The sequence below is a fragment of the Asterias amurensis genome, chromosome 2 (genome assembly GCF_032118995.1).
Source record: "Asterias amurensis chromosome 2, ASM3211899v1".
Taxonomy (NCBI): Eukaryota; Metazoa; Echinodermata; class Asteroidea; order Forcipulatida; family Asteriidae; genus Asterias; species Asterias amurensis.
Window position 1 is genome coordinate 9622072 of NC_092649.1, and position 21797 is coordinate 9643868.

The 21797-nt window shown below is 38.3% G+C and overlaps 2 protein-coding genes across 2 annotated transcripts in view; one reads left to right on the forward strand and one right to left on the reverse strand.

Moving 5' to 3' along the window:
* LOC139950118 (guanine nucleotide-binding protein G(i) subunit alpha) overlaps window positions 1-10021 on the forward strand; it is a 48139-nt gene extending 38118 nt beyond the window's left edge. The window contains exons 5-9 of the mRNA XM_071948747.1: window positions 1941-2069; window positions 2995-3124; window positions 3746-3899; window positions 6123-6351; window positions 8332-10021. Coding sequence (XP_071804848.1) covers window positions 1941-2069; window positions 2995-3124; window positions 3746-3899; window positions 6123-6313 — 604 coding nt within the window. The 3' untranslated portion in view covers window positions 6314-6351; window positions 8332-10021. The remainder of the gene's footprint in view (window positions 1-1940; window positions 2070-2994; window positions 3125-3745; window positions 3900-6122; window positions 6352-8331) is intronic.
* A 2878-nt stretch (window positions 10022-12899) lies between these two features.
* Window positions 12900-21729, reverse strand: LOC139950109 (mitochondrial mRNA pseudouridine synthase Rpusd3-like). The gene is made up of 8 exons (XM_071948739.1): window positions 21351-21729; window positions 20260-20401; window positions 20022-20129; window positions 19125-19159; window positions 18082-18131; window positions 17461-17593; window positions 16073-16212; window positions 12900-15307 (listed from the first exon to the last, which is right to left on the reverse strand). The coding sequence occupies exons 1-8, from the start codon at window positions 21637-21639 to the stop codon at window positions 15101-15103; spliced, it is 1104 nt and encodes a 367-aa protein (XP_071804840.1). The 5' UTR covers window positions 21640-21729; the 3' UTR covers window positions 12900-15100.
* Between the last annotated feature and the right edge of the window lie 68 nt (window positions 21730-21797).

Here is a 21797-nt window from a genome sequence, read left to right on the forward strand (position 1 = left end):
ATTTTCGCTGCTCATAACATCATGTTGGTCAGCCCTTGTGCTTAAATTAAATTTTCTCATTTATTTTTCAAGGGTCAATTATACCATCACTCGATGTAAATTTTGATGCAAATTGGATTTTATTTCTAAATTTTGATGCAAATTGGATTTTATTTCTAAAAGCCAATCATGTTTTTTGAGTCACTGCAAGGCCATAAGCTAATTCTCTCTCTGAAACGCATAAAGATGCAAACAAGTCTACAGGCAAGGTTGCTCTAATCCTCAGTGTAATCGGCCTCGACAGCCGTTGAGTAAACGTGCCGCTCTTTTTTTTTCCAGATGAAGTTTATAAAAACAAAATGAAAATTTGGACTAGAGGTGTGAGGGTATAAAGACACGTTCATGGTCAGAAGGTGTGTTCCATCCTTTGGATGTACACATGACGTGTGTTGTTTGGGTCTCACCCACTGTGCTGTGTGCATTTATGTTGGGAAAATATAATTAGCTGTTGCAGTCTGCTTATCAACCAAAAGGACCTGTCTCGAATTTTAGATAGACTCTGCTAGGGTCCAAATGTTAGGTTAATAATTAGAGGTCAAACCTTTCGACCCAAGCAGAGTTTTTCTCTTTCTTAAATTCAAGAAAGACTCTGCTACATGTAGGGTCAAAACGCCAGGCCTTTAATTAATTTCTGGCATTTATTTTGAGTACATTCTCTAAAAGTTATTTTGTTTATGGTCATTTTTGGGAAACTTGCTTTGTGTCGAGGCCTACACAGAGGTCGCCCTTTGGAAGGGGAGGAAAGGGAGAAGACAAATTTAAATAAAAGGAGAAAATTAATTTGAAGAGACATTTATGGGCATGGATTCAGGTTGTGTTCACTGTGTACATGTTCACAGAATCTGTCCATGTTATAACATGTCTTGTCTAAATGCTTATCTGATTGGCAAAGTACAAATGTGCATGTCAAGAAATGGATTAATTGGGAAAAGTCAGTAGCAATTAATCTAAATGATGATTTTTGAAAAAAATGTGAAACAAAACAATTAAAATAGCACTGTGTACATTATATTGAAGCGGTTAGTCAATAGGATGAAGTGTGGGGGATGTACACAGGTTCTATGCAGATCAAGTGTATTTTCCTGTACAATGTACATGTACATACATCCTGAGAATTCAATGACAGGCTGATTTGCTGCTATTCCATGGTGAGCGCCAAAACTTGATTAGCCACAGTGTACAAAGCTGTTTGAAACTTTGGCTGCTAACTGGTGAAACATGTACATTTATAAGCACATTCTTGCCCAAGTGTTGGATTTAATAGGTATACAGAGCCCTTTATGTTTTCATGTAAGTGTATTTACATGTTCATGTACTACATGTGTTTACATTTAAATGTACCTGTGCACTATTTGCATACACAGGTTGATCTACTTATTAATGCTCACAAGATGCCCAACTTCACAGGGTTGCTTTATAAAGACAATATATTATTGCTCTCTGTCAAACAAACACTAGTTTGGTCAGTGCATAACTGTTCAATCTTGTCGTAATTGATTATAAATTAACAAGGTGTAAACCATAGAGCAAGGTCCTTACTTATAATGCTCACAAGATGCCCAACTTCACAGGGTTGCTTCATAAAGACAATATATTATTGCTCTCTGTCAAACAAACACTAGTTTGGGTAGTGCATAACTGTTCAATCTTGTCGTAATTGATTATAAATTAACAAGGTGTAAACCATAGAGCAAGGTCATTGCTCCAAGGTCCTTGCTCTATGATGTATCACTGAGTGACCCTTACAGGCTTATATGTCATCTGAGCCAAGGACTTCCTTCCTGCCGGGGTCAGGGGTCAATGATATTCTTTCATGGTTATCAATGGTTCGTCATCCTGTCGCCTTCTGTTTTAACGCTAACTATTTTTGATTTTTTTTTTTTCCTTTTTGTGTGTCATAGTTACCTTAATGCGCTTGATCGATTGGCCGCACCCGGCTACATCCCAACACAACAAGATGTGCTCCGAACGAGAGTCAAGACCACTGGTATTGTGGAAACTCACTTCACTTTTAAAGATCTTCACTTTAAGTAAGTCTGGGTTCTCTTCATGGGTCAGCCATTTTCCCCTCTCACCAGTTTCAATCATTTGAAACAGACTGAGGCATGAGATGAAAGAGAACAAGACCTAGGTGACTTCCCCAATGTAAATTTTAAGAAAGTTTTGATCTTCAGAGTTGCAGTCTGTATCTAGGGTATACAGAAAATACAGTAAAGAGGAAAAGCAGTTGTGTGGTCTAGAGCATTTAAAGGAACACGTTGCCTAGGATTGGTCGAGTTGGTCTTTGAAAAGCGTTTGTAATCGTTTTTTATAAAATGCATATGGGTAGAAAGATTTTGTAAAAGTAGAATACAATGATCCACACAAAAATGCCTCGAAATTGCACGGTTTTCCTTTTACCTCGTCGACTAACACGGTCGGCCATTTATGGGAGTCAAATTTTTTACTCCCATAAATGGCCGACCGTGTTAGCTCGCAACTTCGAGGCAAACTTGCGTGGATCATTGTATTCTACTTTTAAAACATCTTTCCAACCATTTATGCATTAATTATAAAAAACGGCTACAAACGCTTTTTATAGACCAACTCGTCAGATCCAAGGCAAAGTGTTCCTTTAAGTTCTGGTGGTTAAGTCATCAGAGTGTGGGTTCAAATCCCGGTCATGAAATCTGTGTCCTTGAGCAAGATGCCTTCATATAATTGCTTCTCTTCACCCAGGGGTATTAATGGGTACCTGCGAGGGTAGAGATTGATATTGTATATAAAAAACCTTCAGAACGCCACAGCAGCTCAGGGCTGTATACCCAGAGAGACCAAAAAAAAAGATTAAAGAAATGTTGTTGGCCCAGTGACCAGGGCACTAATGTAACGTGCATTGATAGGGTTGTTGTAAAATGATAAGAACTAGTTATTATTGTTAATATTATTAATACATGTGGGTTGTTTCATGTACAGAATGTTTGACGTAGGAGGCCAGCGCTCTGAGAGGAAGAAGTGGATCCATTGCTTTGAGGGTGTGACGGCAATCATCTTCTGTGTGGCCCTCAGCGCATACGACTTGGTACTAGCTGAAGATGAGGAAATGGTAAGAGTTCTTTGGTAGCTAACGTTTGTCTCAGACAGCCCTCCAAAGTCTCGCCAAACCAAAAGTTTGAATTAAGTACATGAAAAGTTTGACGTCTGAAACAGTAAGGAGCGACTGGAAGTGTTTGAAGGCGAAAGATCAACTGTTGCAAATCGTTTGGAATGACTCTGGAGCGCCTTGGTGTCAGAGGACGATCTTGTTATGAGCTGAGCCAATATTAATCGTATGTTAAGTTCGCCTGTCTGAAACCAACATTTAATTGGGTCGACCTAGAGTTGCTCCTGATTTATTTGGTTTTGGCGCGACTCTGGCGCACCTGTCTGAACCGGGGTTAACTTAATTGACAACCAAACCACTGGAAGTGATTGGGTGAGTTGGGGACTGGAAACGACACCAGGGGTCGATTTCACAAAGAGTTGGGACTAGTCCTAAACTTAGGACTAGTCCTAGGAGATATACAAATTGCATGGGTAGTCCAAAGTTAGGACCAGTAACTGGTCCTAACTCGAGATAAGACTAGTCCTAATTCTTTGTGAAATCCACCCCAGTCCTTCTAAGATTTATGACCCATATTCAGACTCTCTGCTATGTGTTCACTGCTTGTGTTTCTCGAAATTTCAGAACCGCATGCATGAATCGATGAAGCTATTTGACTCCATCTGCAACAACAAGTGGTTCACAGAGACCTCCATCATCCTTTTTCTGAACAAGAAAGATCTCTTCGAGGAGAAGATCACCAAGTCACCACTCACCATCTGTTTCCCAGAGTACACTGGTAAGTCGTTCCCCACCCTAACCCCCTAGTTCAAGTCCCATCTCTCTCTCTCTCTCTCTCTCTTTATCAGCTGGGGGGGGGGGGGGGAGGTAGTGCTTTCTGCTCTACTAGCCAGGCTTCTGATGGATGATACCCAAGCCTACATTCGTAAGGGAGTAACCCTGTTTCAGCCCCCGGAGTAGGTGGCAACGGCTCCTGGAAAAAAATAGTTGATTGTAACCCACACCTATCAGGCCTTGTGTGTCTGGCGACTTGCATTGAGGAAAAGAAAGAGAAAAAAAATCTCTTTGTTCATCTAAAGCTTTATTTCTATTTACCAAGTCAGTTTTCAGGCCTTTAAAAATCTTTAAGTCAATGGGGAACTTCCGAAGGGGCAACAATGGCAAGACCAGGGGCAAAGAAGGTCATGGCCTCTGTGTAATTCCAGGCCTGAAATTTCATAACAGTAAGACTCCTTACACATGACATCACAGGCTTAAATAGTGCCCTCACTGAGGTTAAAATACGATGCAGGTTAGCGCTAGCGTAGCAGGTGTGATGACTCTCAGAGAGGAATCGTTCTCCGTTGCGCTTGTAACGTTGAATACCATGACTGCTGAATAGAGTTCCCTGGATTATTATTGTCGGCCGTAAGTAGTTGGCCGAAAACAAATGATTGTGTCAATAAAAAAATCTTGAACTTTGGTATAAAAAAAGGGCACGATGGCCAACGGGGAGAAAGGGCACGACAGTTTTGGCCGTGAAAATAGTATTTTTTCGAGGGGCATCACGGCCAGTTGGAAGGGCATTGAGGGCCATGGCCGCCTTGTAATTCCAGGCCTGCATTGGCTGATAGCTGTGAGTGGCGTGTGCACATTTCACGGTTCATGCAATCTGTCTCTAATATCATTTATATGGAACCATTTGCATACTGTTTATATATGAAGAGTGAGAACGAATTTTAATGAAGTTGTTAAATTTGAATTTGTGCAAATGAGTTGGCCCTTGAGTGATGCACTCCTCACTTGAAATGCACTTGACTGCAAGACTTGACCCATCAGAATGGTGCCACCATTGCTTTGATATTTGCATTTTCTACTGTACTGACTATCAGATGTATATTGATTGGATGGAATAACTTGTTACTTGATATTCAAAACTACGATTCCCCTGACGTTTGTAGATGTAGCGTTTCAAACACACTTCTTTAAAGATCCTGCAATAATCTGACTGCAATATTCTGTATCAGTGTACTGTCTCTTGTGAACTCTGACCTTTGGACTGATTCTTGTATGTGGGGTTCATAGTCCGACTGTTTATCTGTGATAATTTGGGTTTCTTTTAAAATGCATTATTTACTGTAGGATATTTTTTGTAACTTAGTAATCATGTACTAGGACTATTTAGTCTGATTTGTTCATAGTTTCAACTTGTGCACTTCTTTAATGTACAATGTTATTATTTGAGGTTGTTATTATATATCTTGCATGTTATAAGTACAGTGTTCATTTTTTTTTATAGCTTGTTGACATTTTGTCCATTTGTGTGTAAGACTCAAGGGTTTGATTTCTCAAAGAACTAAGGTCAATCTTGAATGCTAAGAAGAGTGTGATGTCGCAATAGAAATCACTATGGTGATGTATATTCAGTTAGCCGTTATATACCTTTATCACGCTGTCACCATCTTGGTCATGTTCCCTGTTTCCAATAACAGTAATGAATGCTAATATTCATTGCGCAAACCTGGAACCAGACTATTATTTTGCCAGCCTCAGTTTGGTTACAATGAGTTGGAAATCAATGAATAAAATCAAGATGGCTACAATGTGATAAAGGTCTATACCAAGTGCTACTAGTGCATTGTCAGGGTGTTTGAGCGTGAGACCAGGCTTTCTGCTTGTTCTCACCCTTATACTGTGGCTGTGCCGAGATGTAGAACAAAGAGCTACTCCAGTAGCTTTTTCCCTCGTACTGCATCTCTTTGGAACTCCTTGCCTGGTGCATGTTTCCCTTCATCCTATGATCTGCCATCTTTTAAGAGCAATATTAATTCCTACCTTCAGCTCCACTGAGTTACAACATTTCTATGTTTTCTTCTTTGTAGCCCTCTACCTAGAGTGGCTTTTAGCCTTGTTTTGGACGAACTTGCGTAAAAAAAAGAAAAGAAAAAAAAAGAAAAAAAGAACCAGACTTAACTCTTGTCTTCTTTGTTCCCCTTACTCCACCTCCCCTCCTCCCAACCAGGCTCCAATACATATGAGGAGGCAGCAGCCTACATCCAGATGCAGTTTGAGGATCTGAACAAACGCAAGGATCAGAAGGAGATCTACACCCACTTCACATGTGCCACAGACACCAACAACATCCAGTTTGTGTTTGACGCTGTCACCGATGTCATCATCAAGAACAATCTCAAGGATTGCGGTCTCTTCTAAATTAAATGCCAAAACTCAACTTGGAATTATGAAAGCTTGTGAGTAGCATCCCTTTGCCTTTTTAAACAATATTTTATGCCATTTTTCTAGCTGATTTCTTTATTCCCTCACAAACTAATTACAAAAACCCAATGAAATTTCTTCTTGGGGACTGCCTTGAACTAGTTGCCTGTAAATTGCCTTGTGTGACTTGGCCTTTGAAGAGGTTGTTTACAGTCATCTCGTTCTTGGCAATCTCCAAAAGAAAAAAATCTCTTAGGTCTGCAGCTTCATTTTTGAAATGGACAAGCAATTTTTATTTTGCAAAATGGGAAAATCATGCAGGAAATTCCAGCCTGGGATTGCAAGAAACTGTTTGAAAAAATGTCTCCAGTACTACTCAAGTGCTCTTATTGCATGCTGTGTAGTAGGTTTCCTATAATTGGGGTTGAATTTCAATAGTTAAAGTAACTCATGACATTGTTAACGCAGCAATTTCAAGTCCAAGTATGAACAGTGGTGCGTTGACAAATCCTGCCAACGTACAGCTGCGGAATTAACGAAACACATCATTTCGTTTGTTCAATATAGTTTTTCATGGGTTGGGATTCTCCTTTTGTTGCAAGTACTTTCAGAATAAGCTTATTTCAGACGCTGAGTGGTTTTGCTTTAATCTCTTTGAAAGAATATATATAAAAAAATAGTAATAAATTTAAAAAGATCCCAATTATTTTATTTAATCAACCAAGGCTGAGGAAGCTTAAAGAGAATATCTCTTTTCGTGGGTGTTGCCACAATGATGCTGCATCAACTGCCCTTTACGTAGACTCATTAGTCAGTTTGACGTCAACCATGAATGTATAATAAGGCAAGCTGAATCAAACAAGCTTCCGAAACACTCATTAAGGGCTCAGGCCTCGGGTGTTCTAAACGAGGTAGATTTGGGAGTGATTAAGCCCCTCGCCGAACAATTGATGACCCTGAGATCCATTGTTCAATGGAGACATGGAAACAATGGTCCAGACTATTATCCCTGGGAATTTTCTCGTTAAAATATACGGCTGTATTTATTATGCAGAGGGTTGAGGTGTGAATAATTGAAACTGGCTTAGTGCCAAAACCAGCCTGATGATAGCAATACACTCATGCCTGAATGCTTCATTTTTAAAAAGGGCAAGGGCAGCAAGGTGTGTTCTTCTTGGTAAAGGGCACCCCTATGAGGAAATTGTAAAATTCTACTGGAGCATTTCAAGGGCACCAAGGCAATGACCAGGGGGCATGGAGGAAATTGCCTCTGTTGCCTCCGTGAAGTATTAGGCCTGAATGTACTCCATTAAAGTTGTACATCCCTTTACACATTATCAGGGATCAAATTTGGCAGGAAAAACCAATCCAAAATACGGCATGGCCTGTAACTCAAATGTTTATGGGACCAGAAGTGAGTGTAAAAGACCAGAATTAAAACTTGAAAATAAAAAATATAAAAATCCTCAGTTTTATCAAAGAGAGAAAGAAACATTTGATTGGATGGAAAATTCTGTGCGCTTTCAGATTTAAAATTTACTTTGGGGGGGGGGGGGAATTGTTTGTTCTGATAGTTCCCAACCCAGTACTTTACATTGTTAATATTGACAGTACAAATGTTCACAGATTTAGACATAGTTTACATGGTGTAAAGATGGTCATGGTGGAAAACTTCCAGTGAAATAGCTTTGCCTGAAATGCTCTAGATTTTGAGAAATGAGACGACCAATATTAGTCTAAAATCAGATATTTGAAAACACAGCGAATGACCCATGACTCAGGGGACTTTAGTTTCACATGTTTATTATTATTTTTACTTGATGTAAATTTAACATCTCTTATTTCACAGGTTTGTTGTATCAGTCAAATGTTTGGTCTGACACAAAGGGAGGTTGCTGGTCTTTGGCAATTACCAATGTTGGCTTTGTGCCTTAATGCAGTGGTTCATGGAAGGTAGTCTCTTGTGATTTTCCAAGCAGTCTCGGTAATGATTTCTTACATCATTTCATCTCCAGATTGAAACTCATTTGGGGCTAGCTTGCCAGAGAAAGATACTACTACTTGGATAGCAGGAAAAGTAAACGTCGGGTTCAATGGTCAGTGGATTTGGTCGAGCATCCGCCACTGATGGTTGCCGTAGCCAGTATGCCACCTTGGATCAAGCCAAACTCACTGCAGGATATCCACGGAACCAGTCTAATTGTCATGCGTAAAAAAAAAAACATGTGTTGGTTGTAGACTTGTACCTGAACAACCTTTGGAGCAGTTATTGACTGGCAGGTTTTGTATCTCCAAAAAAAAGGGGGAAAAAGGAGGTAATAACTTTTAGTAAATTAATAGGGGGTAAATTAATGGTAACAAACAAACTGCACAATCTTAGTTTTGTAAGTGGATAATGTAAATGTGGACTTTATTTCCGTTTTACTGCATTTAAAGTGGTGTGACCTTCTCTCACTCATTGCTATTGTATTGCACGAATTATGTACAAAATCATAACGGAGAGGTTTTTTTTTTTTCATTCCTGAAGTCTGATGCCATCTTGGAAAACAAAAAGGAAATTGCATTTCTACTCTTGTATATTGTAAAAGAAAGTGACACATGTGATGAAGATCTCTTAGTTTGGTTGAAAATGTTTAGCCTATTAACAAAAAAACAAAAAAACAAAAAAAAATATTGTCGTAGAAGCAGAGTATATTAAGCATTTTTAAGTCAGCTGGTATTAAAACAAAAATTAAGAAGGTTGTTTCTGAATTGTTCAAAATTGTTGATTCTGTGGCAGAATCGTCGAGTGCGAGAGAGAAAGTGCGAGGTTTATTAAAAAGCCAGAATTGGTTTTAGTTTCTTAAATTAAAAAGAATTCAATTGTTACCAGATCTTGTTGCCTTTTTCCCCCCCCACTCTGTCTTTAGAAGCAGTTTGTAAGAGCCAAATTCAAAAACAATTTAGAGCAATTTGTCTATGAGGGTTGTTTGTCGGAAATATGCGAAATGGAACAGTAGTTTTTACAAACTGAATCTCAAGTATGATAGAAATTTTGGCCAGGGGTTGCGGTCAAAATTATGAAAGAATTTGTCAAAAATGTTTGGGTTATTTGTGTAGCGGAACAAGACAATAACATTTGGATAATAATATGGGTTTTTGTGCTAAACATGTTTACAAAGTTGTGTTATTAATATAAACTACACCTTTTAGATTAAAAAAAATAAAATAAAAATCACTCTAAAGGAGACAAAATGATGTAAGAAATGAATTGAAGGCACATTGATACCCAAGAAAAAAAGTTTTACCTGTTTTGCAATTTCTTGCTTTAAATAAATTTCAGTGTATAGTGGATAAACATTTAAAAATCTCCCGGCATTTGTCTGGTGACCGCGGAAATCTCCAATGGTGGTTTCTGGTAAATAATTATGATTAATATTATTATGATATATTTTTTTTTCTTCTGAACAGTGCATGCTTTGTATAGACATTGTGTCGGATGATTCTTTGTCCCAAACAGCTTAATCGTGACACTCGTGTTTTAGCAACCCCCCCTCTCAATAGTCTTTTTTACTGACAGCCACAATGTGTGTGTGCATATTGTGAAAAAAAATTAATCCTACATATTATTTCTTTGACTAAAAAGAAAAAATATATATATTAAAAAATTTGCACTGTGTACGAAAAAAAAAAAAAAAAAAAAATCCTGAAATTTGTGTATTATTATATAAAGTATTAAATGTTACGAAGTATGAGTGCCTATCGTCTCCCCCTACTGGTACCGATGTATATGTATCGATAAGCAAATATCCACCCCCCCCCCCCCAAACACACTAAAAAAACAAAATAAACTATTTTGAGATGGTAGGTATATATGTATACTATATGTATATCCACTTACTTCATAGGAACAGAAACCCCAACTCAAGAACCAATTTCTCAGTAGATTATGTCAATATTTTGAAAAGAAAGAAGGAAAACAAAATCCAACATTGAAAAAACAAAAAATTACCAGGGAACTTCAATTTCAACGTAATGTATTTAGCTGTTACTGTAGTTCAGATTGGAAAATCTTGCTGAAATTTCATCTGCAAAATTATTGTATATTATTATTCTTATTATTTGTTTTGGGTTTTTCATCATAAATTTGCCAAGTCGTATTGACAGAGTACAGCTAAACAAAAAGTGGATTCAATATGTTTACAATAAGAAAACAAACAACAATCACTCTTATAAACGCAAAACTTTATTTGACATAATGGTATGGATAGATTGTACTCCCCTCTTGATTTGTGTGCGGTAACCGTTGTATTAAAAAAAACTGTGTGTGTATCGTTTACTGCATAATGTCTGATCCCTAAGGGCCCAATTTCATTGAGCTTACTAAAATGAGGTTACATTTAAACAGGAAATGTAGCCTAACCATTTTCTACTCAGCAGAAATGAGCAGGATACCAGTCATAAAGTGTACACGTGACATGTCCGGTAATCTCATTTTGGTAAGCATAATTTTGTTGTGCTTAGCATCTTTCTTGTGCTTAAGCAGCTTTATGAAATTGGGCCCAGAACTGTCTGGTTGAAAAGATGACGGTTAACAAATAATTTTTTTTAATATAGATAATATTAAAGAAAAAATAAGATGTACATTCAAAAATTATCCCACTCATATGTAAATGTTTTGTCATTTATATTGATAATTGAAGACAATTCTCTTAATGTCTTAGCGTTGTTATTATTCTATTACCCGTTATGTATGTGCAAGAATTAGTAGATTAAAAAAAAAAAAATGAAAAGCAGTAGCACTGATCTCTTATTGCAGGATTACACCGTTTAAATGACATTCTATCGATGTGAAATATCAAATAAGACTTTTAAAAATAAATGTGGTCTCATTTTACTCTTTTATAGGATGAGAATTCAGGACTTGTAATATTATTATCAAGCTAAAAACTGTTTTTAAAAGGACAAATTCATGCTTAAAAAAAAGTATTATGCAAGGTATCGTGTAAAAAAATCCATAATTGACACGGCTAGAGAAAACAAAGTAGATTGTGTATCGTATATTTTTGGTTCTTAGCACAGGTTGGTTGTTGTGTGTAAGAACTGTAATATATCCGATTCTAATAGGCAGCTGATGTTGTTACAAATGTCAGTAAAAACAGACTACAGTTTTGAATTTTTGGTTTGTTGAAGATGAAGAAGAAACAATGCGCCTAGAAGTAGAACCTTGCTGGTTACCTTGTATGTTTTGCTAAATTCACTCGCTCTTCAGCACAATTTCTGGCTAAAGTCTGGTTGAAGTCTGCCCCATAACTTGCTCTGTGTACATCACTGGCTAACAAAGAGGAGGTAACTAGAAATTACAATCCTTGCTTTTATTGAAAAAGGAAGAATTTGAATTCGTCGGGAAAAGGGAATATATGCACATTCCAGTACAGAGTGTCATTGTAAGGAAGGATGTGCGTGGTCCATGAGCTGTATATTGGGAGAGTTAAGACTATTTGCAATTAGAAGCAATTTTGTTCCCAAGAAACGCATGGGCTAACACGGGGTGCCAGACTAGTCTGCCCATTGGGTTGTGCTGCATCTGGAGACCAAAGATAACTGGTCCCTCCATGTCGCAACTCTCTCAATACACAGCTCTGGTTCATGTGCATCAAGGGCGCCCTCTAGAGTTTATGATGATACAGAGCTTTGTGGGGCTAGAGCGCCATGTAGCTGTGACCTTTCACCATTGCTTGAATCATTAGTGTATAAATGATTCATGGTTTTAGAGCAAACTTAAAACATGCAAAATGATAGATTTAGAAATTCACACACACAGATACACAAACGAAAGAGAACATATAATTATAGCTAATTTAACATTTTATTTCAGATGTTTTTATGTGTAAGGCGATAACTGTGTTCTGACTTTAAATGTAAAAGAGCTCCAGTACATTAAAAAAAGTAAAATAGATTTGTCGTAACTAAATTAATTTTAAGAGTTTATGAAAAAGCTGGGGAACAAGTTTGTGAGAGTTTTTCCTTGTTCCGGCAAGTATACCATTGACTTAAAAAAAAAAAAAAAGTCAAAACCAAACCCCACCCAATAAAAGAGGACTGTGGTGCTTTGTTAGCATTAAGTTGGGCATTTCTGATTAGGATCGACACTCCTGTGTATAAACCACTCACTGCTGTTAACTCGTTCTACTGAGTAGTTCGTCCAACTGTAGTACTCCAATGAGCACTGTATTAAATTGATCTATATGGATTTCTGAGAACTGTTCAACCCTCCTACTAACTAAGAGTTGCACAACTATCCCTAGAACTCTCCCCCCGGAAGTGCATAGAACAGGGCCCAATTTCATGGCTCTGCTTACTGCTGAATTCTGCGCTTACGATCACGATTCCCCGTTTGACATGCTAGCGCCGAATTTCTGCGCTAGCCTTGTAAGCTTAGAATGCCTTGTAATGTGGAGTACACGCGCGCACAATCCAAAATTCTGCTAACGCGTGAAATACGCTTGCTGTAAGCACAGAATTCCCTGCGTCCATAAGCGCCGATTCTGTGCTTACGGTAAGCGGAGCCATGAAATTGGGCCCAGATAAACAGAGCTGTTTGTGTGTTGTGTTGATGCATACCCCACAGGGTGACAGATTGCAAGCTGGCGTAGTTTATCATTCAAAACTGCGATTGGTGATATTGGATGGTCAGACAGTAGGATTGACTGTGTGCTGTTTCAAAGCACTCCCCAAATGATATCATACTACAGGCCAACAGTTTTCATTCAAAAACCAGTCGGATGATATTAAAGAGTCAAATAGTAGGAGGGTTAACACATATAACTTATAATCCTGTTACTCAAATGACAGGTTTACATTGGCTGAATCAGCTGTCCTGATTAAGATTAAGAGACTCACACAATGGATTTGTAGCCCAGATTTATTGCTTGTTGTCCAACTTCTTCATACATGTGTACATGATCAATTTTTTACAGTGGCTCTCGTTATAACAAAAAGACCTCTTTATATACAAACAAAATCTCTTTATAAAGATTGTCGCTGTATAAAGAAACCCTTACCTTAATAGTATACGATGATGATCATTATACAATGTCCGTTTTATAGTCTGTTTAGGGAGTGTATTGTTGTCAATTTTGTGAACAAACCAGTGTAGCCGTAGTACAATTTCAAAATACAATGGTACCACATACAAACATTTGCTCTCTCTCTGTGTCTTTTATTCTCTTGGTGTGTTAATGTTGTCTTTATAGCTTTTTTAAGAGTTTGGTACCATAATGCAACGGCCACCCCTCTCATAATACCTCACGATAAAACATGGTAAAAATGGGTTTTTCTCCAGAATGCTCCAAGCAAAATTTCTGAAAAATGCGGGGTCAAACAAACCCGCGCGACAAAGGTATCGTGACGTCAGTGGCGGCTATTTGATGTGGAAAATAGCGCCCTCAGTTTGCCAAAGCTGGAGAACTGTGTTCAAACCCAATTAGATGAAAATCGTCACTGGCGTCAAGGGGCCATTATAATAGATAAGTCGTTTTTGACTCTCGGCTGAAAAAGCCCCGCAGCCGGGTGCATTTTTGACTCGAGTTATTTATTACTAAATGCAAATTTTGAGAGTAAAATGGTTATTAACCGGTATCTACGATGTCTATTTGGCCATAAAAAGGTAATTGTTGAAATATTGAGATCATCCTTTATTGGCTGTTTAAGAAGAAATACAGGTCCTCTAAATTGCAACAAATTAGGCCCAATTTCATGGCTCCGCATAGATTGGTGCTTACAGAAGCAGGGAATTCCGCACTTTCGTCAAGGGTATTTAAGGGTTTAGCAGGGAATTTTTGCTTGTGCGCATGCGTACACCTCATTACTAGACATCCATTGTTAACTAACACAGCTAGCGCAGAAACTCCAAGCGTGCACAGTAAGCAGAGAATGGTGAGCGTAAGCGCAGAATTCGGCGGTAAGCAGAGCCATGAAAATGGGGTCTGGTGAACTAGACGTTTCAGACACAAGAGGGCTGGGCGACATCTTTTATCCCCCGATCTAAAGTTAACACCTTCAAGGCAGTTGGAAGGAAAAGGTCATCTGTTGAAGACAAATCACAGGCTAGGGTCAAGTTCGTCAGACCAATGGTTAACTAGTGGTTGTTTAGCGTTGACATATGTCAACGCAAACCGGCGACTCAAAGTATATTATCATTTTCTGATAACTGGTCCACTCTGCACTGGGCTATGAAAACAGCCATTGATAACCAGCGATGCTGCCATGGCCATAGTACATGTAGGCTGGTTCAAAATATAAATTTTTACCCATACACCAATGTGTTAGCACTGTATACTCAGAAATTTCTAGGAATCCTGTGAAAAAATATCGCAGGCATATTACTCGGGTGGGATTCAAACCCACGACCCTTGCAATTCAAGATCAGTGTCTTACCAACTATAGACTACCGAGGTTGCCTGGTAGCTAGAGGCAGTTCGAATCCTCTGTTTTGACAGCGGGTACAGCAACAATTATAATAGATGTTAAATTTGCATCGGGATAAAGAATATTAATTTTGGTTTTCACCCCTACACTGATTTGTGTTAGCACTGTATACTCAGTACTTCCCCGAATCCTGTGAAAAAATATCACAGGCATATTACTTGGGTGGGAATCGAACCCCTGAATCCTAGCAGAGTCCAACTATTGTCCACTAAACAGAGTTTGCGCTAGCTTAGTTGAACTTCAGTCAGCGATAGTTCTTGCCTGAACTTGGCCCTAGGTTGAGGTTGTTTTCCTTTGGTTCGTCCGCCGGAGGTATCAACATCTGTCCTCCAATGTTTGGTTGCACAAGTCCAGACGTTGTAAAGCTTCCATGAAATAAGGCGGGGGTGGAGCGGTAATAATCAAGTCTTTTGTGTGAGTCCACTTTGGAAGGGTTGCCTGGTACCAGTGGAGAAATAATGGTAACCGTGACATGTGCCACGTTCTCAAATGGAGCACAGTCTTGATAGGGTCGGGTATATCCTGCAAACAATTAAAATTTTATCTTTTAACAAAACCGAAAACAATTTTTTTTTTTTTTAACCAAACAAGCACACAAAAACTTAAGTGAACTGACATAATCGCAATTCTATGAGACTAAATCTATGAGTGAAAAAAAAGTGCCTCATCCTGCTTACTGCGCTTTACAGACCTTGAAGTACCATGACAGAGAGCTATTTTAGAACAATCAACTTTCATTAAGAGTTGCTTAACAATTTACCAGCTAAGCAAAAAATTGCTGGGAGCCAGCCACACCCAGCAACAGACAAATTACATAGTATTTGGCTTGGTTGGTAATTGTCAAAGAACAGTCTTCTCACTTTGTGTATCTCAACATATGCATAAAGTAACACACCTGTGAAAAATTTGAGCTCAGTTAGTTGTCGAAGTTGCGAGATAACTATGAAAGAAAAAACACCCTTGTCACACGAAGTTGTGTGCTTTCAGATGCTTGACTTCGAGACCTCAAAATCTTATTCTGAGGTCTCGAAATCAAATTCGTGGAAAATTACTTCTTTCTCAAAAACTACGTCACTTCAGAGGGAGCCATTTCTCACGATGTTTTACACTATCAACCTCTCCCCATTACTCGTAACCAAGTGAGGTTTTATGCTAATAATTATTTTGGGTAATTACCAATAGTGTCCACTGCCTTTAAGTAATATTTTTCGCTCAAGTATAAAAACAAACGTGTATGCTGTTAAGCGGCTCTATTAAATAAGCTTGCCATTGTTGCCATCAACTCACCTGTGTTCCCATGGTAACATGATGGGGATCGACAAGCAGACGTACACCAAGGATGTGTTGAATGCGATTGGAGTAAGTCCGATCACCAAGAATGCTGCACAGTTTGCTGGTGAGGTGGACTTGCAGCTGATGTTTCTGCACTAAACTCAGAGAAACATAACCAGAAAGAATTGTTTCATTGAATGGTTAAGCAGTAACAACAAATTCAATTCAATTCAATTCAATTCAATAAACGTTTATTCTATAATCTTGTAGAAAAAAAACAATTGTGAGAATTAAACAGTACATAGAAATTTAACGAATCTAAAGTGCATTAAATTATACAAAAACAATATATCTAAAAGCAAATAACAAATTAATTACGAGGACTTAACTATGTACAAGACAGGAGCGAGAGCAGTGAATAATTTCCCTTTGTATATCATTGCAAAATACCACACAAAGTGTACCGCTTGCTACTCAAAAATCATCATTTGCTACTCAATATTGGCATTCATTGTGGGCAAAACATGCTCAGTCTGAATGTTTTCCTGGATGCAAAAACAAGGATGAATTAGTTCTCTGCACAGCACTTCTTCAAGGAGCATTTCAAAGTGCTAATTTTTCCATGACAAGAAAGAGCTAATTTTGAATAATGAGACTTATGCATAAAGCTACATGAACAGGTTACAAGGTGCTCTTGCGCAAAAAACCTGAGGCAAACTCCTTTCATATATTCGGGCATGATTGGCAAAAGGTTATACAAATTTAACTTCTTCATCCCACGTTTGAACTATATTTCATTGTTAACTATAAGATCTCATTGAACGTACACAAAATTTACATTGTATTTATAAAAAAATTTGCTTTGTGTATGTTTATCTTCAAGAACTTTGTATAAATAGAGTTTAAAACGAATATTGATTTCAAAAGAAAATATAGTCTTAGTTCGAGTAGTTTTCTAGTTTTCAATTCGCACAAGACTTGCTCATTCCATACTGGACAGTTACACATGTTGTCTGCATGCTTGAAAGACACCGGACACTGTAGGTAATTGTCAAAGACCAGTCTTCTCACTTGGTGTTTCCCAACATAAGCATAAAATAACGAGCTTGAAAAATTTGAGCTAAATTGGTCGTCGAGTTGCGAGATAATAATGGAAGAAAATACACCCTTGTCACATAAAGTTGTGTGCTTTCTGATGCTTGATTTCAAGACCTAAAAATCTAATTATGAGGTCTCGGAATCAAATTTGTGGAAAACTACCGTACTTCAGAGGGAGCCATTTCTCACGATGTTTTATACTATCAACAGCTCTTCATTGCTTGTTACCAAGTAAGTTTTTATGCTAATAATTATTTTGAGTAATTACCAATAGTGTCCACTGCCTTTAAGAACAAAAAACTCACATTTAAGAGGTTGAAGTTCAATGAGGGAGCAGTTGAGATGATGATTGGCTGATAGCACTTTATAGTCTGTCTTACATCGAAGCGTCTCCTTCCGATCAAAGCTACCCATTGATGGGTCCATTTTTGGCACCATCTGAGAAAGGAAAGGTTTGTCTTATTATTACAGAATTGAAGAAAAAAACTTGTCTAAGATCACAGATTTACATAAAACTAACACGGTCTAATGATGATAGTACAAACAACTCATCCCTTGAAATATTTTTGCCTGAAATGTCATTTGATGAGAAAAAAATTAAACTTATTTCCCGTTTGGAGTTAATCGCTCAGTGAGCGTTTTATTCTTTTGATGTCATGCAAGATGTTTAATCATTTTTTAGAACTATTTTCTCGTGACCCAGATGGTCGATCGATCTCAAACTTTCTATAGGTTTGTCAGTTTATGTATATGGTGGATAACGTAAAAAAAAAAGTGCTTACACTGCCAGCAACTGTTTTGTTAGCAAAAACCAATTCTGTGATGTTCCTTTAAGGACATTTTTAAGCAATATTTTTCTGCTAAAGCAGCTCTAGGAAATAGGACTCTGGAATTTGATCAAAAAAAATAAAAAGGTTCACACTCACCAATGTCTGATTGCCAATTTGCTCCGGACCAATTGGAATATTGATAGTTCCTATGATGGGATAAAAGGGAAAACAGGGTAGTGGTGGTGAAACAAACAAAAAAGTTCCCAACCTCAAAAAACCTTCACTCGACAGAAAATATTTTTATCCCATATAACTTTTCCCAGGCCTAGAATTTAAACTTTAAAAGGGCAAGGCCATTTTCATTTTGCAAGGGGCACCTCCATTGGCAAACCTTACAGTCAATGGGAAACATTTGAAGGGGCACCAATGCCAAGGCCATGGCCTCTGTGGTCATAATGAGTGAAATTGAGGGTGGTCGAACCAGACATATTTTCAATTCAGAAAAAGGCCTAATGGTAGGAACTAAATTCCTCTCCTGCAACAGGATTGCATTTTGGCGGCGGTAACCAAAAAACTGTTTCGGTTGTTGGTCGTTGGTTCTGCTGTTCAGACTGAACGATAACTGAGTTGTGAGCTCGGTTACCATTTTGGTTATGAAGTCAAACTCACCCCAGGATACACAACCGCATATGGAACTTGGACAATGTGGACATACGGTTACAGCTATCCTGCAATTATCACGATACTGTCTGGGGAGACTGCTATTGCAAGAGGCTCCAAATTACTGCCCCAATTAATGGGGCCAAAGTCGTGGGAGCAGTAGTCTCACAGGAGCCGGCAGTCTTGCAGAACCCGTCACCAGTGTGGGGAGATGTATGGAGAGAGTCAGCACGACAAACATCTAATGGCTTTCCCACAAGTCTAAGGGCCAAGTCACACAATGCAATTTACAGGCAACCAGTTCCAGGCAATCTCAAAGAAGAGAATCCATTCATGTTTGAATGTTCACATATTTTTCTTGGGAATTGTAAGACATTGTTTGAAAGTTACTCATGTGCTACAAAAGTGGTCTTGTAGTATGCACTGTTGTTGGTTGCCTCCAAGTTTCCTTTAAAATTTGCCTCGTGAGCAGGGCCCTATAAAGAACGGGGTGAAACAAGTACTCAATATAGAAACCCAAACAATAAAGGCTGACATACCTTCTGCAGGTGTTGGTATGCCGAGAGCTACAGTCCTGAGGGGAAAAACAATAAGGTAAATATTATTTACAAACATCTTGTTAATTCTGATTGGTAAAGTAATTTTTTGATTATTTTAGTACACATCCAACAGCTCAATTAGTTTAATAACAGGACAAAAAGGAAACAAGAAGAAATGTTCAGTTTTAGTGGTAGAAAAAAACCTAATAAGGAAAACAGTCAGGTAAGGACTGAAAACTCAATCCACATATAAGGCTCTGGTCTGTGGTGCGATTCCAACCGGGCACTACAGCGTTGAATGGCAGGGAAAGACACCATTGAGCCAAACTATTGTTTATGTCCAAAGTGTTTGCTATTAACTTTGCACATGTATGTTTGTGCATCATTTTTACATAAAAGCTCTTTGTCTCAGCCATCCTCAAGGCCATCACAAAATATTAACCCTCCTACCGTCTGACCAATCAATCTCATCCACTGTGGTGTGAATGGTAGATTCTTTATAAAATGGAAACTTTTAAAGCGCTGGTACAATGTATCTGCCGCAAGTGACGCTCATGACGCTGCTGTACAAAAACAACCAATAAGCAATGAAAGTATTACATGCTATATCAAGGCATATTTTAATATGCCCTCCTACGACTTGATCATTCAGCAAAATCCACTGTGGCTTCTGCAGCAACACTGAACACAGTTAACCCTCCTACTGTCAGGCCATTCAATATGATCCCTTATGGTTTTGAATGTGGTGAATGCATATTACACAGTTAGTTCTTTGCACAGCTGTACCAAAATACATAACCCATTTATAGTTAAATAGTTTCAAACGCTTGGTCACTTCGCTGAAAAATGGTACCAAGAGTAGGAGGGTTAGGACTGATATTTTCTCCCCTTACTCACCAATATTTTCTGACCATCTGGTTTCTCTTCCTAGCATTGATGAATGCATCGTTGATTTTTCTTGTAACCTCTTTAGTCTCACCAAGCAGAATCAAACCTGAAGATTCTCTGCAGAGTTGAGAAAATGAAGAAAAGAAGTTCAATATTGTCAAGAAACTTTCAAAGGAAACAAGTAATCAATCCCATTTTAGAGTTTAACAAAGATTTAGGTCCAAAATGTATTCGTTTTGTTTACTACCTGTCAGCTGCTTTGGCAATCTCTCCTGCTGGTTTACCAACAGCTTCCATGACCTCCGGAATGACCCCTACGATGTTCATTTGATTCTCACTGGTTCCCGTCACATGGATACCAGCTGGTTTGTTTAATCCGATGACCCCATCTGTTTGTAAATCAGGGAAATATTGAACAAGGTTATTAACATTGAAAGTAAATGTCACCTTTTTTTTGTACAAATTATCTGTGCCTTGTCTGTAAAACACACAAAAAAAAATACAAGTAGAATGTAGCTCACACAGTTCTGTGGTGAGATTTTACTCATGTCTTACTGATGTCTATAGCCCTATGAAAATGTCCGAGTTGAAATAGCACTCCCACAACTGAGTAATGGCATAACTTTTGCTCAAAACACCTGGCTGACGGCTGTCACTGCCAGACAAACAATTTAAAAATGCACGATCACAGATCCCGGCACGATTAACACAACAAACCGTGTAGTATTGTCAGTACACATGGCGCAGTATAAAGTTATAAACATAAAACTTGGACATTAACGTACATGTAGACCCAGTGACTGAGGCGCTAGATTCGTTTTTTCAAAATTTTGACATTATTGACCGACAATGTCAAAATTTCGAAAAAAAGGAATCTAGCGCCCCAGTCACTGGGTGTAGACATTTATAGACATTTATGTATGATCCACACCACCAGGTACTTCGATATTTTTTTAGCATTTGTGCGGAATGATTTTATCATATTTGGCTAGAGGACCAGAGACTGAGCAGTGGGAGCTACAGTTAGAACTGCTTCATTATTGAACTATGAGATTTGTTCCGTTACCGACGATCGTCTCCACTATTGTAGGCCTACGTACGCAGGTATGGACGTAGTCGTGGTGTAAAGAAAATTGTGCACATTATTTTTGCTCTACAAAAAAAAGTAAACATTTGAATTGAAGGACCTCTTTGTTTGTAAAGAATAAAACTGTTGGTGAACAACAAATTATTAATTGACCCCCCTGCTTATCCACTGCCGTGACCACGCCCATTCTTTTTAGGAAAATTCAATACCAATCAAAACTGGGATGGGAGATCCATACATAAATAAATTACCATGATTGTACACCTGGCTGTCTGCAATGTGTTTTGCAAATTCATCTTTTGTCATATTCTCAAACTGCGGGAACCCATGAGAGGCAAAGACGCTTTCATCAGGTCGCTGCAGTAACCGGTTTCTTTGCATTTTCTTCTTCTTCTTGTTGCCATGGTTGCCTGTCTCCTCCTCATCCTCAGCCAAAGAATGTTCTGTAATTTCTTGCACAGAGCTCAACTGACGTATTCTTTGTGTAGAAACAGAAGAGGAGGCACAAAGTTTACAAACAACGCGTCGTAAAGTTTGCATATTCAACTATTTGAGTCACTGCACACACAAAATATATTTTTTATTTAAAAGAATGTAACTTTCTAATAAGTTGTGGCGAGATGAACTTTGTCATGCAGTCACCGAGTGACAGGCATTTAACTACTGAACTTTAGTCTGGCACCGCAAATATTTATTAT

Coding starts and splice junctions, on each gene's coding strand:
- LOC139950109 (XM_071948739.1), bottom strand. CDS start 21,639: ATGCAAACTTTACGACGCGTTGTTTGTAAACTTTGTGCCTCCTCTTCT. Junction 17,594..18,081: donor AAATTGGCAATCAGACATTG/GTGAGTGTGAAC, acceptor TTCCTTTCTCAG/ATGGTGCCAAAAATGGACCC. Junction 16,213..17,460: donor TGAACTTCAACCTCTTAAAT/GTGAGTTTTTTG, acceptor CTCTGAGTTTAG/TGCAGAAACATCAGCTGCAA.